Source organism: Mauremys mutica, chromosome 23 (assembly GCF_020497125.1).
Source record: "Mauremys mutica isolate MM-2020 ecotype Southern chromosome 23, ASM2049712v1, whole genome shotgun sequence".
Classification (NCBI taxonomy): Eukaryota; Metazoa; Chordata; order Testudines; family Geoemydidae; genus Mauremys; species Mauremys mutica.
The window spans coordinates 18,363,375-18,387,109 of NC_059094.1; the positions used below are offsets into that span (position 1 = coordinate 18,363,375).

General features: G+C 38.0%; 1 protein-coding gene across 5 annotated transcripts in view; it reads left to right on the forward strand.

Moving 5' to 3' along the window:
* LOC123355572 (protein argonaute-3) overlaps positions 1-23,735 on the forward strand; it is a 50,301-nt gene that overhangs the window by 23,936 nt on the left and 2,630 nt on the right. For 4 of the 5 annotated variants that reach the window (XM_044998188.1, XM_044998189.1, XM_044998193.1 and 1 more), the window contains 16 exons: positions 1,477-1,597; positions 2,945-3,153; positions 4,578-4,714; positions 11,863-11,997; positions 12,858-12,959; positions 14,163-14,250; positions 14,410-14,557; positions 14,914-15,033; positions 16,850-16,972; positions 17,207-17,340; positions 17,751-17,935; positions 18,249-18,408; positions 19,936-20,026; positions 20,951-21,145; positions 21,449-21,583; positions 22,515-22,616. In XM_044998188.1, coding sequence (XP_044854123.1) covers positions 1,477-1,597; positions 2,945-3,153; positions 4,578-4,714; positions 11,863-11,997; positions 12,858-12,959; positions 14,163-14,250; positions 14,410-14,557; positions 14,914-15,033; positions 16,850-16,972; positions 17,207-17,340; positions 17,751-17,935; positions 18,249-18,408; positions 19,936-20,026; positions 20,951-21,145; positions 21,449-21,583; positions 22,515-22,616 — 2,185 coding nt within the window. The remainder of the gene's footprint in view (positions 1-1,476; positions 1,598-2,944; positions 3,154-4,577; positions 4,715-11,862; positions 11,998-12,857; positions 12,960-14,162; positions 14,251-14,409; positions 14,558-14,913; positions 15,034-16,849; positions 16,973-17,206; positions 17,341-17,750; positions 17,936-18,248; positions 18,409-19,935; positions 20,027-20,950; positions 21,146-21,448; positions 21,584-22,514; positions 22,617-23,735) is intronic. The other variant, XM_044998190.1, reaches the window with a different exon arrangement.

Genomic DNA, 23,735 nt, shown 5'->3' on the forward strand with positions numbered 1-23,735 from the left:
TACAAGCAGCAACTCTGACTATGAAGATACCTTTTATAGTCAAATTAGACTATAATCATATTTGAAAGACTCGAAGTTTTATATTTAAATTGCATGATCAAATTAAATACTAACAGTTACTGTGATTCCTGCTGCAAATGACGACATGAAATCTGGTATCTTTGTTGAAATCCTATATGTGCTTAGTAGATTTGTTTATAATAGGTTACACTAAACTTGCTGTCTTTTAAAAAATGTCACCACCTGTGTGTGTGTGTAAAAAAATATATATATATATAAACGTTTTAATTTTATTTCTTGGCCTTGGAAAAAGTATTGTTTTGGGAAATTTAACTGCTGTTACTAATTTTTGCTTAAAAAGGGAAGCAAAGTGTTGCAGTCATTTTATGGAAATACTTTGGGTTAACATTATGCATTCAGGAAGGGTCATATAAGTAAACTTTTCTGTTTGGGAACCAAAAATGTAAATTAAGTATTTTCTCCCACTGTCTATTGTAATTTAAGAATGGGAACACTTAGTATGCTATAGCTAACAAAAATCCTGATTCTTAGAGTAAGAAGGAGCTGCAAGGCCATTGAGAAGATAAGTTGGTTTTAGTTTTTTGCCGTTTTTGGTTTTTTTGTAACATTTGATGCCAGCTCTAGTCAGATGGATTGCAAAAGAGAGAAGTCCCTGGACTCCTTATGTACCTACCTGAATCTATTACAATTTGTGTGAGGGATTAAAAGAATGTGGAAATTCCATGGTGGCGGCTTTCTTATAGTATTCAGTGGATGTATTAGGTTATTGTATATTTTATTTATTAATCTTAACTGCTATTAAAGTCAGAATAAACCATAACCCTACTCAATTTTTGTTACTTGTAATCTTGGCTTTGGGTGGGATTAAACTGTAGGGATTTAAAAACATTTAAGAATTTTAAGAAGGCCAACATTCTTGGGTATTTTTAATACTGAAGCAGCCTGGACAAGACAGTAACCAACTCCTTTTTGCAGATTGATGTATAGATTTAAAAATTTTTTGGATGAACTAAAACAGTCAAAATTGTATTGTTTCTAGGAGTGAGCATAACCACCAGTTATAAGGTTAAGCATATACATTTTCCATAGTTCCAGATTGTGTGCTTGGAGGTAAGCTGCTTCCGATGTGTTTGTAGCACAGTGAGGCATCAGTCCTGTTTGAGGCTTCGGGGTAATATGGCAATACAAATAAATGATTCGTAAGCAACTATATTGCTGGTGGTATTGCATATTCTTCAGCATTTCATTATTCAGTATTTTGTCTGAATTTCTTGAACCGCTTTATGGAATATCAGTCAGGTGCGGATCAATTAATTTTCTCTAAATTAGCGTACTGAAAACTGCTTGAAGAAAGTGTGTGAAAGATATGAAGGCAGTTGTTCGCAGTGATACAGTCTTTCATGACTATTTAATTGTAGATATTTCTGTTCTCTTACAACTGTGCCCTTTTTTTAGGGAGGTGGTGGACTCCATGGTGCAGCATTTTAAAGTGACAATATTTGGGGACCGTAGACCAGTTTATGATGGGAAGAGAAGCCTTTATACTGCCAATCCACTCCCTGTAGCAACCACTGGGGTAAGACATATTGGTACTTTTCCGTTGTTACACACAGCTTGTCAGAAAAGCAAGAATATCTTTCTAAAAATGTTAACTTCAGAAATATTGAAAATACCCTAGTGTATCTGAAATGCAATAAGAACCTCCCTAATATACACCTTGATGATCCATAAAGCACATAATATACAGAAAATAAGTCTTTACCATCTTCTCAGTAAATATTTAATAGTATTCAATATTTTTCTATACTGAGATCTCATGTTAAATACTCAGTTTTACAACATATACTATATAGTATAGTGGTTCTCAAACTTTAGCAACCCAAGGACACCCATTTGGATTTAAAATATTTCTTGGGCCCTCAAGCCCCCTGTTCAGCCCCAGGACCCACCCCCACTTCCTCCAAGACCCACCCCTGTGCCATCTCTTCCCGCCCCCGCTCCACCCCTCCTCCTCCTCTTCCCCGCCAATATACCCAGATGTACAGACACTCTTTTCCCAACCTATGTATTATATAATTTTTTTAACATTAGCTTTAATAAATTTAAAAAAATTATTAGTAACAGTATTATTAAACAGTCACAAATAGGCTTTCAAGTTAAAATTTTCTCAAGATAATGAGTTTGCACTTTGTGGCTAGGCTGCTAATACATGAACATATGGATCACATAATTAAGGTGACGTATGCAGCTTGTTGCATCCAGTTTCCTGGGTTTATCCTCTCTCAGCCCAATCCAAAACCTTGGCTTGTAATCATTTTTGAATCTGTTTAATCAGTGTGTTTCACCAGACATGATCACAAACCATGTTCAGAAATAGTGATATAGGCTGCCAGGGGCAAAGAGGAACAAGGGTAGTGTACAGTATGTTTATAGCTGCAGTAGCATAGAAGTTTAAAATATAAACATTTCTCTTCTCTTTCCCCTCCCTTCTGCAGTGCAGGGAAATAATGCTGCAGAGTGTGATAGCTATGCTGGCAGACTGAGAGAACCGCTCTTTTTGAGTAGTTGCTTACATAGCTCAAAACATTAAGTGTTGACAGGATCTTGATCTCTGCTGTTAGTTATTTTATAGGCTAAATCCAAGAGCTGCTGCAAAGTGTCATCACTTTAAACTTCCTTCCATCCACTTTATATGATTCTTCCTCCTTATCTCAGCTCTCCCCTTCTACTTTCCCATACCTGCCAACTAAAAGCAAAAGTGTTCCTTCTCCCCAGTTTTGATGTCAGATTGTGGATAGGTAGTACAAACATAGGCTAACAGTCTGAAAGAGAAAACAGCACCATTTGTAGTCAAGACCTCTCTTTGTATCTCATTGGTCTTTTAAATAACTCTTGTGTTCTACTCCCCCATTTCCTTCAACAGGTAGATTTGGATGTAACGTTACCAGGAGAAGGTGGAAAAGATCGTCCCTTCAAGGTGTCAATAAAGTTTGTTTCTCGGGTGAGCTGGCACTTGCTGCATGAAGTTTTGACAGGAAGAACCTTGCCTGAGCCTCTGGAACTAGACAAACCAATCAGCACTAACCCTGTTCATGCTGTCGATGTGGTGCTACGACACCTACCCTCCATGAAGTAGGTTCTCTAATCTTCGTTCCCTCTCTCCCGTTAGTTTTTTTTTAAACTTTGGGGTGAAGTCCATTCATATTTCTGCACAAACATAGCAGGAGGAAATCGATTAAGCCATTCCCTACCCACAGTACATCTTACTGATGGGCCTGGGGAGATTCCTGGTCTGAGTCAATTGAAGCTAATATTATCTGAGTGTGAATATTTGTGCAGGAAGGTCAGATCCAGAACAGGTAATATCAAAGAATTTCCACAGTGGATTATTCAAGATAGTATCTTCCCCCAAAAAACTGTTAAGGACTTGTTCTGGATCTTTGTCAAGTTTAAGAAATCTGAAACAAAGTAATAAGGGTTACAATATACTGTAGCACTGCATCTTCTGTATACTCCAGCTTAGCAGTGGCTCCACATAACTTGTGACGTGCCTTACCTGAAAGCACGTGCCTTTTTAATTCATTGACATTTCACAAAGCTGCAACTTCATGTTTTGGTTAAACAGTTCTTAGTGTTTTTTTTTGTTTGTTTGTTTTTTTACCAGTATCTGTTTTCCTCATCTCAGAATTCTGAAATTTCAAAAGAGGCCAGTGTAATTTTGATATACATTTTGCTTTATTCATCAGTGTACTGGAGGTTACTTTTATCTTTTAAAGTTTGAGTACTGGTTTGAGGCACAAGGGCAGTTTTCTCCTATACAAGGTGAAATGAAATACATTGGTGAAATGTATATGTAATTTGCCAAAATGATCTTGTGGCTTTATGGAACTAATATCCTTCAACTGTCCCAAATTCTAAAGAAACATGAAAGCTAATGGCCTTTATGATAATGTCATCCCCCCCCAAACGGTTGTATTCTGGGAGGTTGTTGTACAACTATTATTCATCTTAAATGCTGACATAACTTTCCAAGTTCTTTGCTTACACCAAGCTTTGGGCAATAGAAAGTGAATAGAGAGCTGGACTAAAAACACATGGGTTTTGTAAAACATACCCACTTTCATGCTAGTGCAGAAGGATATCTGAAAAGACTGGAGCCAATATACACCAGACACTATTCTGTAGAAGCACCCTGCTAGTCAGCATTTGTGCTGCAGTCAAGATCGTGCTTTACTGAAATTAAATCATCCTTCAGATCTTTAACATTTTGTTTTTTAATTTGCTCGAAATATCATAAATAGATGTCACTTTCAAAAATTGTAGTGCTTGCTTTGGCTAAAATTAAAAATACCATCTTAGAAACAGCAACATACAGAATAATTCAAAATCATAGCTATATTTTGCAAAATGTGACTTTTTAGTACTGATGTACATCAATATCCATACAATAATGTATGAAGTGGAATAATAATCATTATTATATAAGGCTTTTTAAATAGTCTTATGGAAGGCAGTAGCATATACAGATGGCTACTTTTTTTTTTTTTTTAAAATAGGTATACCCCTGTGGGCCGCTCCTTTTTCTCAGCTCCAGAGGGCTATGATCACCCTTTGGGAGGGGGCAGGGAAGTATGGTTTGGATTCCATCAGTCTGTTCGGCCTGCCATGTGGAAAATGATGCTTAATATTGATGGTAAGTAATGTATTTGTGTATAATAGAGGTATGGAATGGAGAAGGTTACCTTTTAAGAATAAAAATGTCTGTGTTGTTCAACTAGTTGACTTGTGTGTATCTGAGTTTCACTATAGAATAGTACATTTTGTTTGTGGGAATAGTTTTCAAAACTTGCGGAACAAAAGGATTTAATTGTGGGAAACTATCAGCTCCAGAATTTAACTTTTCTCTCTCGGCTATAAATTAAGGAATTAAGCTTAAAGTAAATAGCTAATTTCAACTATTCTTGCATATACTCTAGAAAATTACAAAAATTAATCTTTTGCCTATTTAGTTGCTTTATTTAAATTTAGAGTTACTACAAGATACATAACCAGATTTGGCTGTGACCTGAAAAGCAATTTCTAAAAGTAAATGGCTCAGTTTGAAGATTCTGCAGCCTTTTATTGTAAAATCATTACATAGAGCACAAATTATTTACCTGATTGAAGACTATATTTTCAATATTGTGACTTGGCTATAAGACTTCCTTTATAGTTGTGTGTTTATAATTATAAATATAAAAAATTACTACCAGGCTTAGTTCCTTTTCAATGAGCTTAATTCAGTCTTTTGGCTTTAGAATTCCTAGTATTTGTATATCTGGATTTGCCATCAAAGTGTAAACACTTGTCCAAAAGATAGTTGTCCTAATCAAGAAACAAAAAGTGTGTTTGTTAAGATATATGACATGTTTCCTCTACGTAAGGGAGACTATCACCAGTACAAGGGCAATGAGTTTGTGGGAAAGAATTGTCAGTACCTAGACAAAACACTCAAAGTGTGTTACCTTACAAACTTCAGTACAAATACATGATTCAATAGTTGCTGTCAGGTTTGATGTATTCTATCTAGTTAGATGAAGAGTTCACAGTTGTTTGTTTCTATTGAACTAGTTGAGTTTGGCAGTTCTGCAGTACAGACTAAAGACATAACAGAAGGCTTCTGAGAACAGTTGTTGTACTTGTCAGACAGAATATTCTACACTACAGACTACAAGGATTTAAGCATTCATCTCAGGCACATGAATTTAAGGCATTTTAATGGAACATGCTCTTTCTTTTTGAAGGGATCTGGCTGAAAATGGCTTGTGCTGCTTAATCTGCTTGAAATATTCTGCCAACCTCTTGTGGCCATTGATCAGCATCTCATACAAACGTCTTCTTCCATGCTGAAGACTTGTCTTGATAATATCCCCCACTCATTCTGAATTCCAGGTTTGACTATTGTAACTTATTTTATATAGGGATGAAGCTACAGGCCTGAAAATGCTCTAAATAGTATAAAATTCAGCAGCCCATCTACTAAGCAACGGATGTCTCTGTATGCATTGCCTAGTCCTCTGACCTGCGGATCCCCACTAGTTAGTACAGTTCAGCGTCTGTCTCCTGATATTTAAAGCTTTCTGGAACTCTTGCCTCTCATGACAGCTACATTCCATTGGAACTATGAAATTGTTGACCAATAGGGAAAGATTCATGAGTGCGGGAGACAAAACTGTAATAGGAGCTGGACTGAGATTGTGGAACTGTTTGTCTTAGGTAGTACTCTGTACTTCAAGACTAGTGCTGTTAGTTTTCTAATAGTTTTGAGTTTTTCACTTATTAATAGCCACACATAATGTAAACCTTTGACTCCATTAGCTAAATGCTGCAGTAATTTAAAACAGCAGCTTTATTTCTTACACTTTAATTATGATGATATTGCTTTCATCATGGCAATATTAATATGATCATGATCATGTCAGATAGGCTATATCAAAAGATTGCAACTAAGTTAAATTAATTTTCCCAACTATGCAAACACAAATTTAAAATCGGAGAAGCGGGGAAAAGGAAAGATACTCTGTTACAACCAGATGTGGATTGTTGGAGTTATGAACTGAGACTGAAGCTGGTACCATTTTTTGGGCAGTCAGGAATGCCACAAGTGTTCCATTAGGTTGGAGTCCAGGTCACTTTGATAAATGGTGTTTTTTTCCTTCCCATTAGCAAAGGATACAATAAATGAGCAGGCAGATTACCATATTTAGGGTAGCAAGGGTGCAATGTTTAAATCCGAGAGACCCTGAGGCAAGGTAAACTTGAAAGCTACTAGATGTGCAATTTAGAGCAGAAAATAGCAAGAGGGGCAGACACCAAGAAACAAGTTGACAAAAGCCACATCCTTGTGGAACGCCTTTGAGTTTTATATATTTTTTCAACGTATTATGACATTGGAGCAAGTTGTCCCCTATTTCATACTTTTGTAACCATTATGTACTGCTCATGTGCTTCAGAGACAGAAATGAAATACATAATTGTTGCAGCTGAGGATAACATTGATACACCTTATTTCTGCAGGTTTAGGGAACATGTGACAACTTTCATATCTAGCCATGCTTACTGCACAAGTATTTTCTCATGGGCAGTAAAAGTAAACAAGACAAACAATCCATTTCTGTAATTTCCATTTAATTCAGAGTTTTGCATTTTGTAAGGAGTGCAGGATCAAAAATATTGTACCAATCAGCAAATCATACCCAGGTTTTTCAGTTAAGTGACCCACTTGTAACACAAGGATATTTCTGACTGTAAAGGTCATGTAATGATTGGTCCAAGACAGCGGTTTTCAACCTTATTTCATTTGTGGACCCCTACAAAATTTCAAATGGAACGGCGGACCCCTTTGGAAATCTTAGACATAGTTTGAAAACCCCCGGGGGTCCACAGACCACAGGTTGAAAACCACTGGTCCAAGCAAAGTAATTACATTGTTCACATTAGCTTAGATCTTTCTGAATTTCTAGCTATTTAGTAACTAAGACATTACCGAAAATGCCAGTATTTCAAAAGAGAAATGCAATGACTCAGTGCTTTGCGTCTAAAGCACATCATAATCCTCTCCTACAGTTGTTGATATATAGGAGCAGCTGATATTCTTTAATACCAAGCCAAGTACTGTTTAAGTCAAGCTATTTGCAGTGTCTGCAATGGGGAGGAGAATTCTGAGGTTTCATAGTAGAAATACCAAAATCTATGCTCTTACATACTGAACTTCTTGGAGAACGAGCAATGAAAAATTGATCCTTTTCTTTTTTCATGTCTGGCAGTAGCTACAGAAGTAAAAAGAGGGGGTAGTTCTTTGTAAAGCCAGTATACCCAACCAAAACTGTACCATTTAAAGCAGTTAACTCTGATGTGGCTATTAGTTGAAAAGCAGTTACATTAAAATTATTTTGAGTTTTATGCTATTACAAGTACTGTAAATTCTCAACAGTATGTATGCTGCATATTGAGGAGAGACTAGTTTGTGTTTTGTTTTTTGCTGTAAAGAAAATAGTCTTAATCCCCACTGACACTGAGTCTTGCCTTTTGTTGCTTTTTATAAATTAAGCTTTCCCCATCACTGCGGAATAAGGTCTTGTTAACCAGAAGGTTCGTTGTTTTTATCTTCTTGGTAGAAGTTATTCAATTCTAGAGAAGGTTTACAGTTGATGTGCAACAGACTATTACATTAAAGTGAAATTCCTGAATAGAAATCATTTTGATGTTTAACTGCAGATTATGGGAAAATGACTTTGCTAATTTGGTTTGAGACTAAAGATTAAATCTACAATCAAATTATTGGAGTTTGTTTTGATCACTTACCTCATACAAGGTACTCTACAAAATATCTGTTCCTATCAGTTTCACAAATTTTGTTACCATGGAGATGAACCACAGATCCCCAGTTGTTGGAGGCGTAAGCTATTTGTGTTCATTCAGTAATCGACATCTGTAGGTGTCTGCTAGAGTGCGTCATGCAAAGTTGGTGGCTTACTGGAGTGACGCATATCTGAAGAATTTTTATTATTTGTATTGGGGATTTTGATGTTTTAGTATAAGGGACCTGGGAACTTCATAAACTGTTAATTATTTCATAGTCTAATTTTTTTTGCTATTTAAAAACTTTAGTGTATTGCTCTGCCTTTTTATTTTTGGCCTCAATTGAATGAAGGTATGGACTGAGCTAATAGCACCACCTAAAGTTAAGATTGCCTGATTCTTCCCAGTATAAGTCCCTGTTTTCAGTTGTTTATAACTTTGCCAAACTTCAACCATTTGGGGTGAAATTTTCCATGCACTGAATAAGGCAAGTGTAATGTGGAAAAAATACAACACCAAAATATATAACACATTTGGTCAGAGAAACATGAAGGAATTATTTAAAATGTAAGTGAAAAATAACTTTCTAGACTGCCTCAGAGGAGAAATAAGCACATCCAGAAACCACAAAATTTTATTGGCAAGTTTGTCAATAGCCTTTTAACTGTGGACTAGTAAGGAGATTTTGAATTTCCTTCGCATTTGGCAATTTGAGCTAGATGACAGTAATGAACATATGAAGAAAGTAATGGACATGTGAATAGTTCCAAACTAAGCCATCCCCCCCCCAAAAAAAAAGAAAGAAAAGGAAAATCTTGAAACTAACAACATTTGCTACTATCACATAGTTCACTCTGCTTATGTATTCTACCTCTTCCCCCACCTTGTGTCTGTCTAGTCCAGGGGTCCCCAGTGTGGTGCCGGTGGGTGCCATGGCTCTGCCGAAATGCTGCTGACAAGCTGTGTCATCCAGAGGCATCGCCACTGAAATGCTGACGATTTTCGCCGATATATCGGTGGCGAAGCCTGTGGATGAGGCTGCTTGTTGGCGGCATTCATTTTGGCGGCGACGCCTATTGACGTTGCCGCTTATCGGCGGAATTTCGTTGGATGCTCATCTGCCGCCACGGTCCTCCATGGCTCGTCATCTGGCACCTGCCAGATGAAAAAGGTTGGGGACCACTGGTAGTCTGTTTGGGGCAGGGACCATCTACTATTCAGTGTTTGTACAGTGCCTAGTACTATGAGGCCTTATTCTTGGTTGGCCCTTAGGTACTACCACAGTGAACATGACTGATAATTTCTGCTGCATAATGTCACTGTTGGCAGCTAGAACAAGATCTGTCCTTTGGCTTGCTGATCTGTGGGTAGCATTTTTAGTTTTAGTTATGTCTACTTTTAAAAGCAGCTTGCCTTGCCTCTTCCGGGTTAGTAGAGAACAGAGTGTAGCATTAGGACATTGTTCCTTTGTCTCCTGTTCCTTTGTAGTACTGAACCAACTTTGCATGAAAAGTCTCTGGACAGACTTTTGTTTGTTTATAAGCCATTTCAGGTTATCTAAGAGCTAGTCTATTCTGGCAACGCTAAAGTGCTAAAAAACCCACCTTCATCCCGAGCCAGAAAGTTGCAGCGCTGTAAAGTGCCAGTGTAGACAAGCCCTTAGCTAGGATAGCATGGGTGTCCATCACAAGTCTCCATAACTGGTAATCTTATAGGCTGTCTTACCAGAGTAGTCAAGGACTGAATGACTTGTAGAAACCAAACTACTGTCACATATCTAGAGGTGGTCTTGTCAGGTCAGAAATCAGGCACACTGGTTGGGCAGCACGGGAGAAGTGTTCGTAGCCACTGCACGTGCAGTGCACTCATTGGCACTTTACCAATTTGAGGGATAAGTATAGGATTTCCACCTCCAGGTATTGTCAGTTGAAGACCTTTCACCAGAACTAAAACTTGTATTGGAAAAATACTTGAGAAAGTGGAAATGCGTATACAGATACTCTTATTCCAGAAAGATTGCACATAATCTCTTAATGCAGAATTTTAATCACCTGTTAAAAGCTCTTTCAGGCTTGTTGTTGCCTTGTTTGATAATTAAAACCATTCATTTGCATTTCTAATCTGCTTCTCTTTAGAAAAGCAATACATGTGGAGAGTACATTAACCCTTTGGCTTCTGCACACCTGGCCTTGATTCTCTGCAAAGTCTTAGTGTCTCTATTCATACTATACGTGGTATGTCTTGTGACACTGGGTTGCATTTCCTTGGTGAGAGTGCCTCTTCACGGCAGCAGTTCCCAACCTTTTTGGCAATTCTAATGGACTTGTTTGTGCCAGCAACCTGTTGAAATCCTTTGCATCCAAACTAAGGATAAACTAAGGATGTCAAACTAAGGATAAACACAAGTGCCTGTGGCATCAGAGTTCATTAACTCTGAGGGTGATGGAGAATGAGGAAAAGTGGGGCAAGGAAGGACCTCCATTTCTGAAATTCCACTATCCCATAACCAAGATATCTGCTTATGTATTCTACCTCTTCTGCTGCTTCTGGCTACTTGGATGCTAGATTAGATAAAAACCTAGAGCAGGGGTCCCAACGTGGTGCCCATGGGCGCCATGGCATCTAAATGCACCCGTATCCTGGCCAGCAGTTGAGCATCCACCGAAATGCCGCCAAAATTCGGCGGCATTTCGGTGGATGCTTGACCACCGCCACAGTGAAAAAGAGGGAGAGAAACATTTACTTAGTTTAAATACAGTTTAGGAGTCTTCTGTTTGGTGGGGAGAGACTTCAGTAATGATGTAATTGCCTGGATTGACATGAGGTCTCATCTTCTAAGCCTTATATCAGATAGAAATTTTCATTTTCGTATTGCTTCATGTACTTGAAAAGTACCTCTTGTTATATACACAAGCTGAATACCACAAGTTAGGTCAAGAAATGTAGGAAAAACTTTTACAGTCTAAACAGCCTTTAAGAACATAAAATCCGTTTTTCCTAACTGCAACATGACTAGGTCACAACACTAACTCTCAAAGTGCTTTTGGATCTTTAATGAGCCATTGATTGGTCATAACCTTGCTTTTACATTTTATCCAAAAAAGACAGCATCTTTAGCAGAGGGGTGTCATTGCACATCATCTTTTGGTTTTGGGACCAAACTGTATCTGAAGGAAGGATGTCATAATCTGAACCACCACCACTTACTCAAGCACCCTGTGTATATGGGACTTACTTTCAATTCCTGATGAGACTCAAGATAGTCTTCTAAAAAACTAAGCTAGAATTCATCATGGTGATGTATGGTTGCAGACTCTAGTATCTTGATTGCTCAATACTGAGCTGTCACAAAACTTTCTAATATGTTTTGAAGAAAACGTGAGTGCTGCAAAACATACACTTGGCGCTCACTTTGAACTAAAAATCAGATGATTTGTTTGATTCTTTGGCCTCCCAAGATGGATGTTTGCTTCCTCTTTCATTTTTTTCCTCTCTCCCTAGTTTCTGCCACTGCCTTCTACAAAGCACAACCTGTAATTCAGTTCATGTGTGAAGTTCTCGACATTCATAACATTGATGAACAACCGAGACCTCTGACTGATTCTCATCGGGTAAAATTCACCAAAGAGATAAAGGGTGAGTAGAAAGTTATCTCTAATCGGCATGGAACAGATTTTGTCTAATGTGCTCAGGAGGTTAGTTATGACAGACATATTAACTGAAAATCTCAGAATTAATATAACCTGGATCAAAAGTGAGTGTGTCCAAAATAATTGCAGTATTTACTATCTTTAGATCTAAAATTAATACATGAGCTGCATGGCTCTTTAAACTGTCTGCAAAGCCCAACAAAGATGAAATACTAGATTGACCTTTAAAATATCAGAGTTTAATAGTAAGACTGCTTATTATAATGAATGTGCCAAAGCAATCGCGTTGCTGGATGGCTGACTCTTATTTAGGAGATAATGTCAGTAGTACACACACTCCTGCTACTATTTAAATGCTGAGGCAAAGCAAATATATTGGTTTTTAAAGCTGGAGTCATTGATTGTCTGCCAATATTTTATTAATATGACTTTATATTGGTTGTGATATAACAGGGATAGCTTAGTGGTATTTGCCAACCTTAGGCAGGGGGACAGATTCCATCTTGAAGAATTGATTTAGTTGTGGAAGTTTGGGTAGTTTCATTACATACACTACTTTGGTGTCTGCTTTCATGCTTCTTTGCACTCCAATGTATAGAGTAATTTGCAGCAGGGGTAAGACCTTGTTAGGAGGGTTTGAACAAAGTCTTTCCTGAAATTTTTTTCTGTCACTTGCTGCAAGAGTATATGCCATTTAAGAACCAATCAGTTAAAAAAGGTAAAGTACAGCCAGTCAGACCCCTGTGTTTGTAAAATCAAGAAATTCTTTTAAAAACCGTACCTTTAATGGATAAATTATTTTGTAACTGGCTCAAACACAAATCTTTCTGTTTTTAAATCAGTCAGAATGCAGCATGTCTAACTGTACAGTGAGCAGCTGTCACTCTACTTCACCAACACATCTCAGTCATTGTAATAGAAATAGCCACTGTAAGAAAACACTGCAAGGTAAATTAACCTTGGTTGTTAATATTTATTTGTATTATAGTAGTATTTAAGGGCCCCAACTAAGATCAGAGCACTATTGTGCTAAGCACTGTGCATATATGTAGCAAAACAGTCCCTGCCCTGAAGAGCTTTCAATTTAAATAGACAACAGAAGGTCAGAGGGGAAACAGTCTGAGAGGTGAAGACACTTTTCCAGTGTCAGAGTAGACCTCTGTGAATAGAACCCGGGTCTCTTGAATCCTAGTCCAGTATCTTGTCTATTGGACCATATTGCTGCTTCATCCATTTCTCATGTCCCTGAAGGCAGAGAGAGTGCCTATCCTATGACACTGCCATCACGGTATCATTTTTATGTAAATATCAACTTCGTATTGTTATGAGGAATTAATAGAGTAGAGTTAACTTGGATTACCATATACTTACTAGAATTCCAATGGGATTTCTGTGAATTTACCAGTAGGATACCATGGAATAACATGCAATCAACTCCTATAGCTATGGTGCAAAAGAAGGAAAGCATATAGAGTCAGGATTCTTCTCATGCTTAAAGGCATGGACTAGATCTTAACTTCAGCTACTCAAGATTGTACAAAAAACTAATGACAAAACTCTAGAATTTAGAAATATTGACTTGCAATGAAAATAAAGCTAGTTAAAATACTGATTAAAGCTAATGGATATAAGTGGGAGAAATCACCTAGGAAAGTAATTTTTAAACTATCTTACTTATCCCCTTGGTACAGATATGGTTCTTCAGTCCTAGGGTGCATTGGAATTGGTCACCATGGGCAAAAAGGGCATTGCTGCCCTTTGAGAACCTGAACAGAAAACTATATTTTGAATCCAGACTTCAGTCTCCATCAGGCTAGTCTCACTTATCTTAAAATTAGTGTAACAGCTTCAACTGGAATTATAAATTACTTTGAATTGCATGTTTTGTAGCTAGGATTTATTTTTAAAAGAAACTCATGATTCTCCACTATTAGAAATATTTAAAAATAACTACCTCTTAAATGAAAGTCAGAAATCAAACAATGCATTAAATGCAGAACATGAGTTTCTAACACGGTGCCATAAGATCATTGTATCTATTTAAAACTCAGAGTTCTTGACTGTTATGTGTGTACTCTTATACATGTTAAGTGTTTGCATAAGTTTCTTATATGTTGCATGATATTGTTTTTTCTTGTTGCTTTCATACAGGTCTGAAGGTTGAAGTGACTCACTGTGGAACAATGAGACGGAAATACCGTGTTTGTAATGTAACAAGGAGACCTGCCAGTCATCAAACGTAAGCAGACATTTGTCAGAGTGGAGAATGTGTAGCAGCTTGCCCTAACATCCAATACTTGGAGGGATGGACTGAGAGTTTATTAAAATCACTTTGGAGAATTCTGGTAGTTAAACTTTCAACTCTATTTTGACTAAAATTCTTGTGGTGTCTTTCCAGCTTCCCTTTACAGTTAGAAAATGGCCAGACAGTTGAGAGAACAGTAGCACAGTACTTCAGAGAGAAGTATAACCTCCAGCTGAAATATCCTCATCTTCCTTGTCTACAAGTGGGACAGGAGCAGAAACATACCTACCTGCCTCTAGAAGTAATTATTCTGATAAATTGGTGTTTTAGTCCAGTAGCATCTTTTTGCAGAGTGTTAATTTATTTCTCATGCAATATAAGCAGTTTAGCATGTTTGTATATGTGTTATCATTCTTTTATTGTTACTGCTTTGGTTTTACTACAGATAGAGGTAAACTTTAAACCAGACAATCTTTTCCTTTTATTAGTATGGATACCAATCAAGTCACTATGAAAAATAGATTTAAGTATCAGCTACATGTATATTGAAGATTTGCGTGTAGTCACTGCATAATTCCCTGTGTAATATTAGGAGTGCTGCGTCTGTAAAGACTGCAATTGTATCTACCAATTTGTTTTGTTTTTTGTTTTTTAAAGGTATGTAACATTGTGGCAGGCCAGCGATGTATCAAGAAGCTAACAGACAATCAGACATCAACTATGATAAAGGCAACAGCAAGATCTGCCCCAGATAGACAAGAGGAAATTAGCAGATTGGTTAGTTCATAACTTCTGTATCAGAGGATGAGCAAGCATGTTTATCTTCACTAAACTGCATTGCACTTGTGAAGACAATTCCATTTCTCTATACCTAACCCTATCTCTGTCCTTTACTACTAAAGCCTTTTACTTTATTCTCAGATAAATGTCCTAAAGGCTCCTGCTCCCATGACTCCTCTGATCCCTCCCATTAAATAGAATATCTAGGTCAAGCATTCAGGCCAACCCCCCTGGTCCATAATTTCCACATACCATGTGGCCACCAGAACCTGTTTGGTACATCCCTTCCAGCATTTGGAACCCTCCTTGATTTTATTAACAAAAGTAATTCTTTAATTAGAGATCTCTAATTAAATAAGAGGTGTTGTCTGAGCCCAGACTGAAATGTTAGGGACGCCTGTGTTCTAATCATGGACCTTACCCTGGCTGCTTTATACCTGATTCAGCAAAGCACTGAAGCATGTGCTTAACATTATGCAGCTGAGGTCTCCCATTGGAGTCAATGGAACTTCAGGTTCTTACAGTTAAGCATGTGCTGGTGTTTTGCTGGAATGAGACCTTCATTTTTGACATTATCGACAATCTGAAAGATGAACCGAGTTCTTAACTGCCTTACAGGGATGTTCTCACAGTTAATGTATGTAAATTACCTACCTACCTCCAGTGCTTATCTGCCCCCTCCCATTCCCATATTATCTGAACACCTCACAATCTTTAATCTTTTGATATACTCTGAACACTGCTGTGAGGTAGAGAAGTACTATTCTATCCCTATTTTACAGATGGAGGGAGCAAATGTACGGAGATTAAGTAACTTGTCTAAGGTTCTACAGGAAGTTGAAACTGTTTCCCATGTCCCAGGCAAGCACTCTAACCAATGGGCAATATTTGTCCTCAATATATGTTAAAATAGCACCACTTGACAGTCCTGTTTTTTCCCCCTTTCTGCCCGACGGAACCAGCCTTTCTAAAACACATTAACATTTTCCAGACTTGGAACTGTTGGAAATATCTTGTTTTATTTGAATAACATCACAAAAAATTAAAGGATAACTTTTATTTGAAAAAGGTGCTTTTGAGCTGACAATTGAGAATTTGTGTTCAATAGGAATAAGGCTTTTCTGAAAGATGCTGAAAAGGCTAATTCATGATCCTCTCTTGAGTGCTGATATTCAAAGGGAACTGAAAACAGCTGGGTTTTCATAACCTAGTTTGTCCTTCATACTGAGGGCAGCAAAAAATTTGCTTTGAATGCCATGAATATGCATATTGTGGAGTGACTAAACATCAAGTGGCCATTTTCACACTGACTTAGTAATATCATAGTAAAATTGAATTTTAGGTAGCTTTTTCAAATTATATTAAAATTCCGTGTTATACCTGCAAGCAATATACAGAATAGAGATTAATTTTACAATTAATTGGTACTTCTGTACTTTAGCAAGATAACTAGATATACCTAAAATTTGTTTTGAAGCAGCATTGTCATGCGTGTTAGATACTCTTTAATACAATACACTTTTTATGCAAAATATTTGCAGCAGCAAAAATTTAATAAATTGGTGTTTGGGTAACTTAAGAGAATAAGTAAGATCTCGTGTCCTGGGGCAAGTGGTTTGAATCAGAGTTTTGGTTAATCAGTGGCTGGGTAAATGAGGGTGGACAGTTCAGTACGATCCTTAGTTTTTGCTGTTAGTGAAAAGGAGGACACTTACCAGAACACTTATGCAGTTCTGTTATTGGTTATCTTATTTGTAGATGCAGATTAAAAATTGAAGAATTTTTGTAACATGGAAACTTCTCCTTTCCCCAGGTAAGAAGTGCAAATTATGATGCAGATCCATTTGTTCAAGAGTTTCAATTTAAAGTTCGGGATGAGATGGCCCATGTGACGGGGCGCGTGCTTCCAGCTCCAATGTTGCAGTATGGAGGACGGGTGAGAATTTTTTTTTTTTTTTAATCTTGCTTTACAATAAACCACAAATGATTCTCCATGTAAAACTGAAAACATTGGGACAGCTCAGTTCCCTTGTAGCATTGCAGGAGCTCAGAATTTGAGCCACAAGCCTTGTGATTGCGAGGGGTGTTCTCCTAAAATAGAAAATGGTGCTTTTTTTCCTCTCACTGTTTCAATCCGTTGAATATCAGCGTATTTCTTCTATCTCCATAGAATCGAACAGTGGCAACCCCAAGCCATGGCGTATGGGATATGCGAGGGAAACAGTTTCATACTGGTGTTGAGATCAAAATGTGGGCCATAGCTTGTTTTGCAACGCAGAGACAATGCAGAGAAGAAATACTGAAGTAAGGCATGTCTTAGTTCAGGCATTGTACCATTCTTTCAGTGAACACATCAACTTCAAAATTCTAAGATGGCACTTGCTACATATCCAGTGCCCATTCTAGCCTAGTGTTCAGGCTGGGGTAGGCATTTGATTTGGAATGCAAAACTACTTCTTTACTTCTGTGTTGGAGCTTGGAAAATCTGTCATCTTTGCAGCTGAAAGTGTACATTGATACTGTTTGTTAAGGGTTTCTCTTTTTGTGGTGTTGGTACAATGGGGCATGCTACTTAGTGTGTTTGTCCTAAAGCCCTATAAAGTCTGCCCTCTCTAACCTTTCATAATGGTATTTTAAGACTGTCACCATCCTTATAATCAGAGTACAGTGGATGCTGTTGTTGAAGTTCAGTAAACTCCATTCTGTTTCACTAGGGGTTTCACAGACCAGCTACGCAAGATTTCTAAGGATGCAGGGATGCCAATCCAAGGCCAGCCATGTTTTTGCAAATATGCACAGGGTGCGGACAGTGTGGAGCCAATGTTCCGACACCTTAAAAACACCTATTCAGGACTCCAGCTCATCATTGTCATCCTGCCAGGGAAAACACCTGTGTATGGTAAGGGAATAACATAAGGGGAGGGTATATGTTTTGGCTCAAGTGTGCTAGCTGGTGTACTTGCTCCTCAGCTTGTAAGACGCTAAATTCTAGATGACTGTCCTTTAGTCATCCAAAACCAGATGCTTTATCATAGCCTAAAATGAATTGGGAGACAGGTCAAAGCATGCATTTGAATTGGAAGTTGATAGGCTAGACTGTAAATTTGACTAATAGTGGCTTTGGCTGTGTTCTGTTCTCTGTCTGAATTTCAAACAGGCTTAAAAATCTTAATAGATTTAAAAAAAAAATTAATTTAATGCTTGCTTCTCAGCGGAGGTGAAACGTGTGGGAGATACGCTGTTGGGGATGGCCACGCAGTGCGTTCAAGTCAAGAATGTCATAAAAACATCTCCTCAGACTCTCTCAAACCTGTGCCTAAAGATTAATGTTAAATTAGGAGGAATCAACAACATTCTTGTACCTCATCAACGGTAAGAATCTCTAATGGGGGGCCACTTTGGGATTTATTCTTGTGTCTATTTTCAGTTTGGTATTTAACATCCAAAATTGGAAAGGGGGTTAAGTGCAAAATGGTATGTTATTTGTGAAACCAAAGATGCTGCTCTTGGCATTGCAACATTGCATCTCACAGCACATCCTGGTTCAGCAGTGACCTCCAGAACACTTCCTACCTGATCTGGTAAGTGGAGACTTGGGTCATATTGAAGCTCTCCCCAGTAGGTGTCAAAATGGCTGTTTAGTCTCTGAATCAGAAGGTTGTAAATCAAATCCCCATTTGAGATGTTGGGCCACTACCCAGTACTTGAAGAGAAATGAATGAGAGGAGATCCTGGCGTAATAGAGGTATTGTCTTTGAATGGAAGTATTAAGTTAAGATTCCATCTATAGAAACTGTCTGGGTAGAAGTGTAGGATACCACAGCATTCTTAAGAGAAGATCACAGTGCTCAGCCAGCTGACAAATTCTGCTGTCCTGTGTGCTGTTAACAGTGGTAGAGCATGTACTCTGGGTCTTTCACCTCTGCTGCTGCATAAGTCCTCTAGATCATCCTCCTGCTAGTGTATGATGGTTCTGTGTGCTGAATTCAAATGCTTTGTCCCAGTCTATTTTAAATGTTTCAAGTGACAAGGCTTCTACTACCTTGCTTATGAGGCCTTTGTTCTAATAGATCTCACTGGTTAGAAGTTTCCCCTGATAATGGCTCACTGGCCAGGGTCATTGTACTACTAGTCTAGTCTAAATGCATTTCCATTGTCTTAGAACAAACAATCCATTGAGAGCAGAGACCTTCGTATCCACCCTGGAGACTGGGCATTTGGACACCTTAGCTCCAAATGTCACTAGAACAGATTTATTCTTGGAAAAAGTGGAGTATGCGGAAGGTAATGTGGTGGCCCAGAATAACCTCTTGCAAGTTCTCTCTGGAGACTGTTTCTGAAAGCTCTGTGCCCAGGTATCGGTAGCTGAAGTGACACATGAAGCACATAGTCCATTTTCTAGTCCATGAGAATGGATTGCAAGCTTTAACATACCTCCTTGCTACTCATGCCACATCACCCAGAACAGTATGTGTACTCTAGCTACATGTTTTGCCATTGTACAGTGTACATTGTACAGTGCCTAGCACAATGGAGCTACATTCTTGATTGGCCTCTAGATACTACCCTAATCAGCATGATTGATAACAGTCATGATATGTCTTTGTAGGGAATTATTTTTAATGCTGGGTCATGGTTTTTAAACTAATTTCAGTAATAGCATTGTATTAGCAGTAAACAGTGATGTATTTTGGAATGACTATTAAGAGTGTTTTAGGAAAAGTTCACAACAATATGCCGGACACTGATTGCGTTGGCTAAACATAGTCTTCTGAATGTCTGGTAGAAATGTCTTCTCCTTCCCTACCCATACTCAAGTTAAGAAACAAAATTGAGAAGTGTAATTGTAAGTGAATGGTTGATGCTAGGTTGACTTGTCACTTTTTTTTTTTTTTAAAGACCTTCTGTGTTCCAACAACCAGTGATCTTTTTGGGAGCAGATGTCACTCATCCACCTGCTGGGGATGGAAAGAAGCCTTCCATTGCTGCTGTAAGTCCTATGAAATTGGCTTAATTGTTTTCATATGTTATGAAAAAGAGAGAATAGAAAATGCAGCCACATTTATGAGAGGACTGAAACGTCATACATTAATTGACTTTTGATGTGGCTTCCATTTTCCCCTGCATATTCCAGTTCTCCGCATACAGAAATCAGACAGCTTCTTGAAAACAAAAGTACTGCTTAAAATTTCTGATTAATGCTTTTTAGTGTTCTAATATACTTAGTGAAGATGACGTTACATCAGTGGTGCTATTAAATAATAGTTCTTTAAGAGAACATAACTGAATTGTAAGTGCTCTAAATTCAGAAAGAAACCATGCACCTCTAATCGTTAAACTAACAAAATGCTGCTGTGTTTATATTTAAACAAAAATGACTTTAAGAGACTGGTGTTGGCAGGAAGATCTTCAATAATTTTCTTCTTTTCAGCCTGGGAAGGACAAGCGGGCTGTAATATGAGATCTTTAGACACTTGGGTACTCATGCTGCTCTTTGCTACATTATCTGCTATATTTCCCAGAATGGAAGGGGAACTATTCAGAGTTCCTAATGAAGAGGCAATGAACCAGGAGGACTTTTTGCTTGAATTACTATAGTGGGGGTAGAAGAGGAAATATTGCACTGCCAACGAAAGAGGAAGAATAATTCCAAGGCAAATATAAAACAGGGTTTTTTGTGGAGGGCTGGTAAAAGGCAAGTTTCAAACACTCTGCTGTAACAGATTTAAGATTTCTAAACCCACATCTTACAATAAGTTCTGTGCCATTTGCTTAAATGATCTGATTGTTCTCTATTCTCTTCTTAAAACAAACCTTTAAATTTAAAACCTCTTCCCTTTTCCCTGGTAAAATACTTTGTATCAACTCCACATGGATCCTTTACATTCTCATTCCCCCCCCCCCCCCCCAATAGGTTGTAGGTAGTATGGATGCTCATCCAAGCAGGTATTGTGCCACAGTGAGAGTTCAAAGGCCTCGGCAGGAGATTATCCAAGATTTGGCCTCCATGGTAAGAGAACTTCTCATCCAGTTCTACAAGTCAACACGATTCAAGCCCACACGTATCATCTTCTACAGGGATGGGGTTTCTGAAGGACAATTTCGACAGGTTCGTTACACTTGAATTTTTTACTGTGGCAAGATTTGAATTGAGAAATGTTAGTTCCATTTTTTACATTTGCATCTGAGTTAAGATGTAGCACCACAATGTATTGGCTACACTTCTTATGGAAGTGTGAAATCCCAACTAGGGAATCTCATTAGGTGGAAACTGCTTGGAGTTCTTCAGATTGTGGGCTGAGGAAAGTAATGATGTATTATATCAAATGGTTGAAAACAGAGTGCTATTTACTAGACACAATGTGCAGAGTACAATGTAAGAGTAAATTAATCTATTGTTTCTGTACTGTAGGTGTTGTATTATGAGCTGCTGGCAATTAGAGAGGCCTGCATCAGTCTGGAGAAAGATTACCAGCCAGGAATAACCTACATCGTAGTACAGAAACGACACCACACACGATTGTTCTGTGCGGACAGAACTGAAAGGGTAATCCTTAGCCCATTCCAGTGTAGTTATGTATGTGAAAAGGCTAATAAAGAAAAGATTGTGCTAGTATTTTTGTATAAATGTACAAAATCCACTTGATGTATTCCTCACATTCAAAGGAGATGCTCAAGATTGACAGGTGCAAAAAATTGATCCCCAACTTATTTTGTCTTTGAAGATCTTATTTTATTTTATTCTAAATTCAGTTGTAAAACTTCAGCTGCTGACCGTGGGCAGTTCTTGTAGAATTACACATGTTAATGACATTTAGAAGAAATTAAATATCTAGAAATACTATTTCATAGAATCATAGAATATCAGGGGTTGGAAGGGACCTCAGGAGGTCATCTAGTCCAACCCCCTGCTCAAAGCAGGACTAATCCCCTGACATATTTTTGCCCCAGATCCCTAAATGGCCTCCTCAAGGATTGAACTCACAAGCCTGGGTTTAGCAGGCCAATGCTCAAACCACTGAGCCATCGCTCCTCCCATACAGGCGCTACAAAAATGTTAAATGCAAGAGAATGTGAAACCACAAAGGACTTTATTTCAGTCAAGTTTACATGTTTTCTGAGTGATGTAATGCAGACTGGGTGGGTACACAAACCAAAATATACATAGTTAAATCTTTAGCTACTTCCCCCTTCTGAAGGCAGATGGAGCTGAAAGTGCTGTGGATGCAGCATGCTTAACTTTAGAGTGAAAAGGGGAGTGCTTTGTCCAAAGCAAACATCACAGATTATTATATTTGCATATTCTAAAGGGGGAGGGGTTAAGGTCAGGGCTCCATTCACTGAATGCTGTATACTTTAAATAGAATGTTGTATTTTAAAGTTACGGTTGGATGGCATAAGTACATCATAATTTTTTATTGCTTTATTTTCTAAAAAATTGACTAGCTAATAGTGCTTTCATCAAAACCCCTCTGTAGGTTGGAAGAAGTGGCAACATTCCAGCTGGAACAACTGTAGATACAGATATTACACACCCATACGAGTTTGATTTTTACCTCTGTAGCCATGCTGGAATACAGGTAAGATACCTTCCTTTATAAACTAATACATATGGCTACAGCAAGTATTCTTTCCCTTTTTTGAAAATATGCCCCCACTCTCTCTCTCTTCCCCCCCCCCCCCCGCAAACTGTGTGTTAGACAAACATCTCGTTCTGTTTCCTTAAGAGCTGTGAAACCTGTCTCTGGGACCAGCACTACCAATGACTTACTTAACTGAGCTGTTAGGGTACCTTTTTATTTTCATATTCTGTCCTGACATGAGGTCGGTTTATTTGAAGAAAAGTAATGAACCCTCCTCATATTAGTTAGGAAACTAGAACACTATGTTAAACATCTGTTTAGTTGTAATGAAATGAACATTATTTACATTTGAGAACTTGATTCAATTTGAGGATTGAAAGCAGCCTTGAAAATTAGTTGACTTAAGCCTAGACTGACGGTAAACTATAGGATAATGAAATTGAATCTATCAGTTTGGTGGTATTGCCAGCAGTGCAATGGCAATCCAACTTAATGAGGAAAATTGCATCAAAATATTGAGTTCAGAAGAATAGAAAAAGTTAAACTCTTCAAAGTTTTAAGTTCTGTTCTTCATGAAATTTTGACCAAACTGCAGGAAATTTTGGTGGACTGCAGCAAGAATATTCTGGGTATTTTTGGTTTGAATTACTGATCGCTCTCAACAAAGATAGGTACTATGTTTGCCCTTCTCCCACTCTCCGGGATTTCACCCATCCTCCCTGAGTTCTCAAAAATAATTGCTAATGGTTTCCAAGATTACTTCTGCTGGTACCTTAAGTACCCTAGGATGAATTTCATCAGACTCTGCCTGATGGATTTAGTTTACCCGAAGGAAGTATGAGAGTGAGTTAATCATGGTTTATAAGTACTGTACCTACATGAGGAGGAGATTTCTGGTAGTGGTGGAGGAGCTGATAAATTTAGCAGCAACATAATAAGATCAAATGGCTCAGAGCTGAAGCTAGATAAATTGAAAGCAGAAATAAGGTGCGCATTTTTAAGTGGTAGTAACTAACAATTGAAACAGTTTACCTAATGTGGTATGCATTCTGTCACTTGAAGTATTTAAGAGATACTGTTGTTCAACCAGAAGTTATAGGCTAGATGTAGGAATTG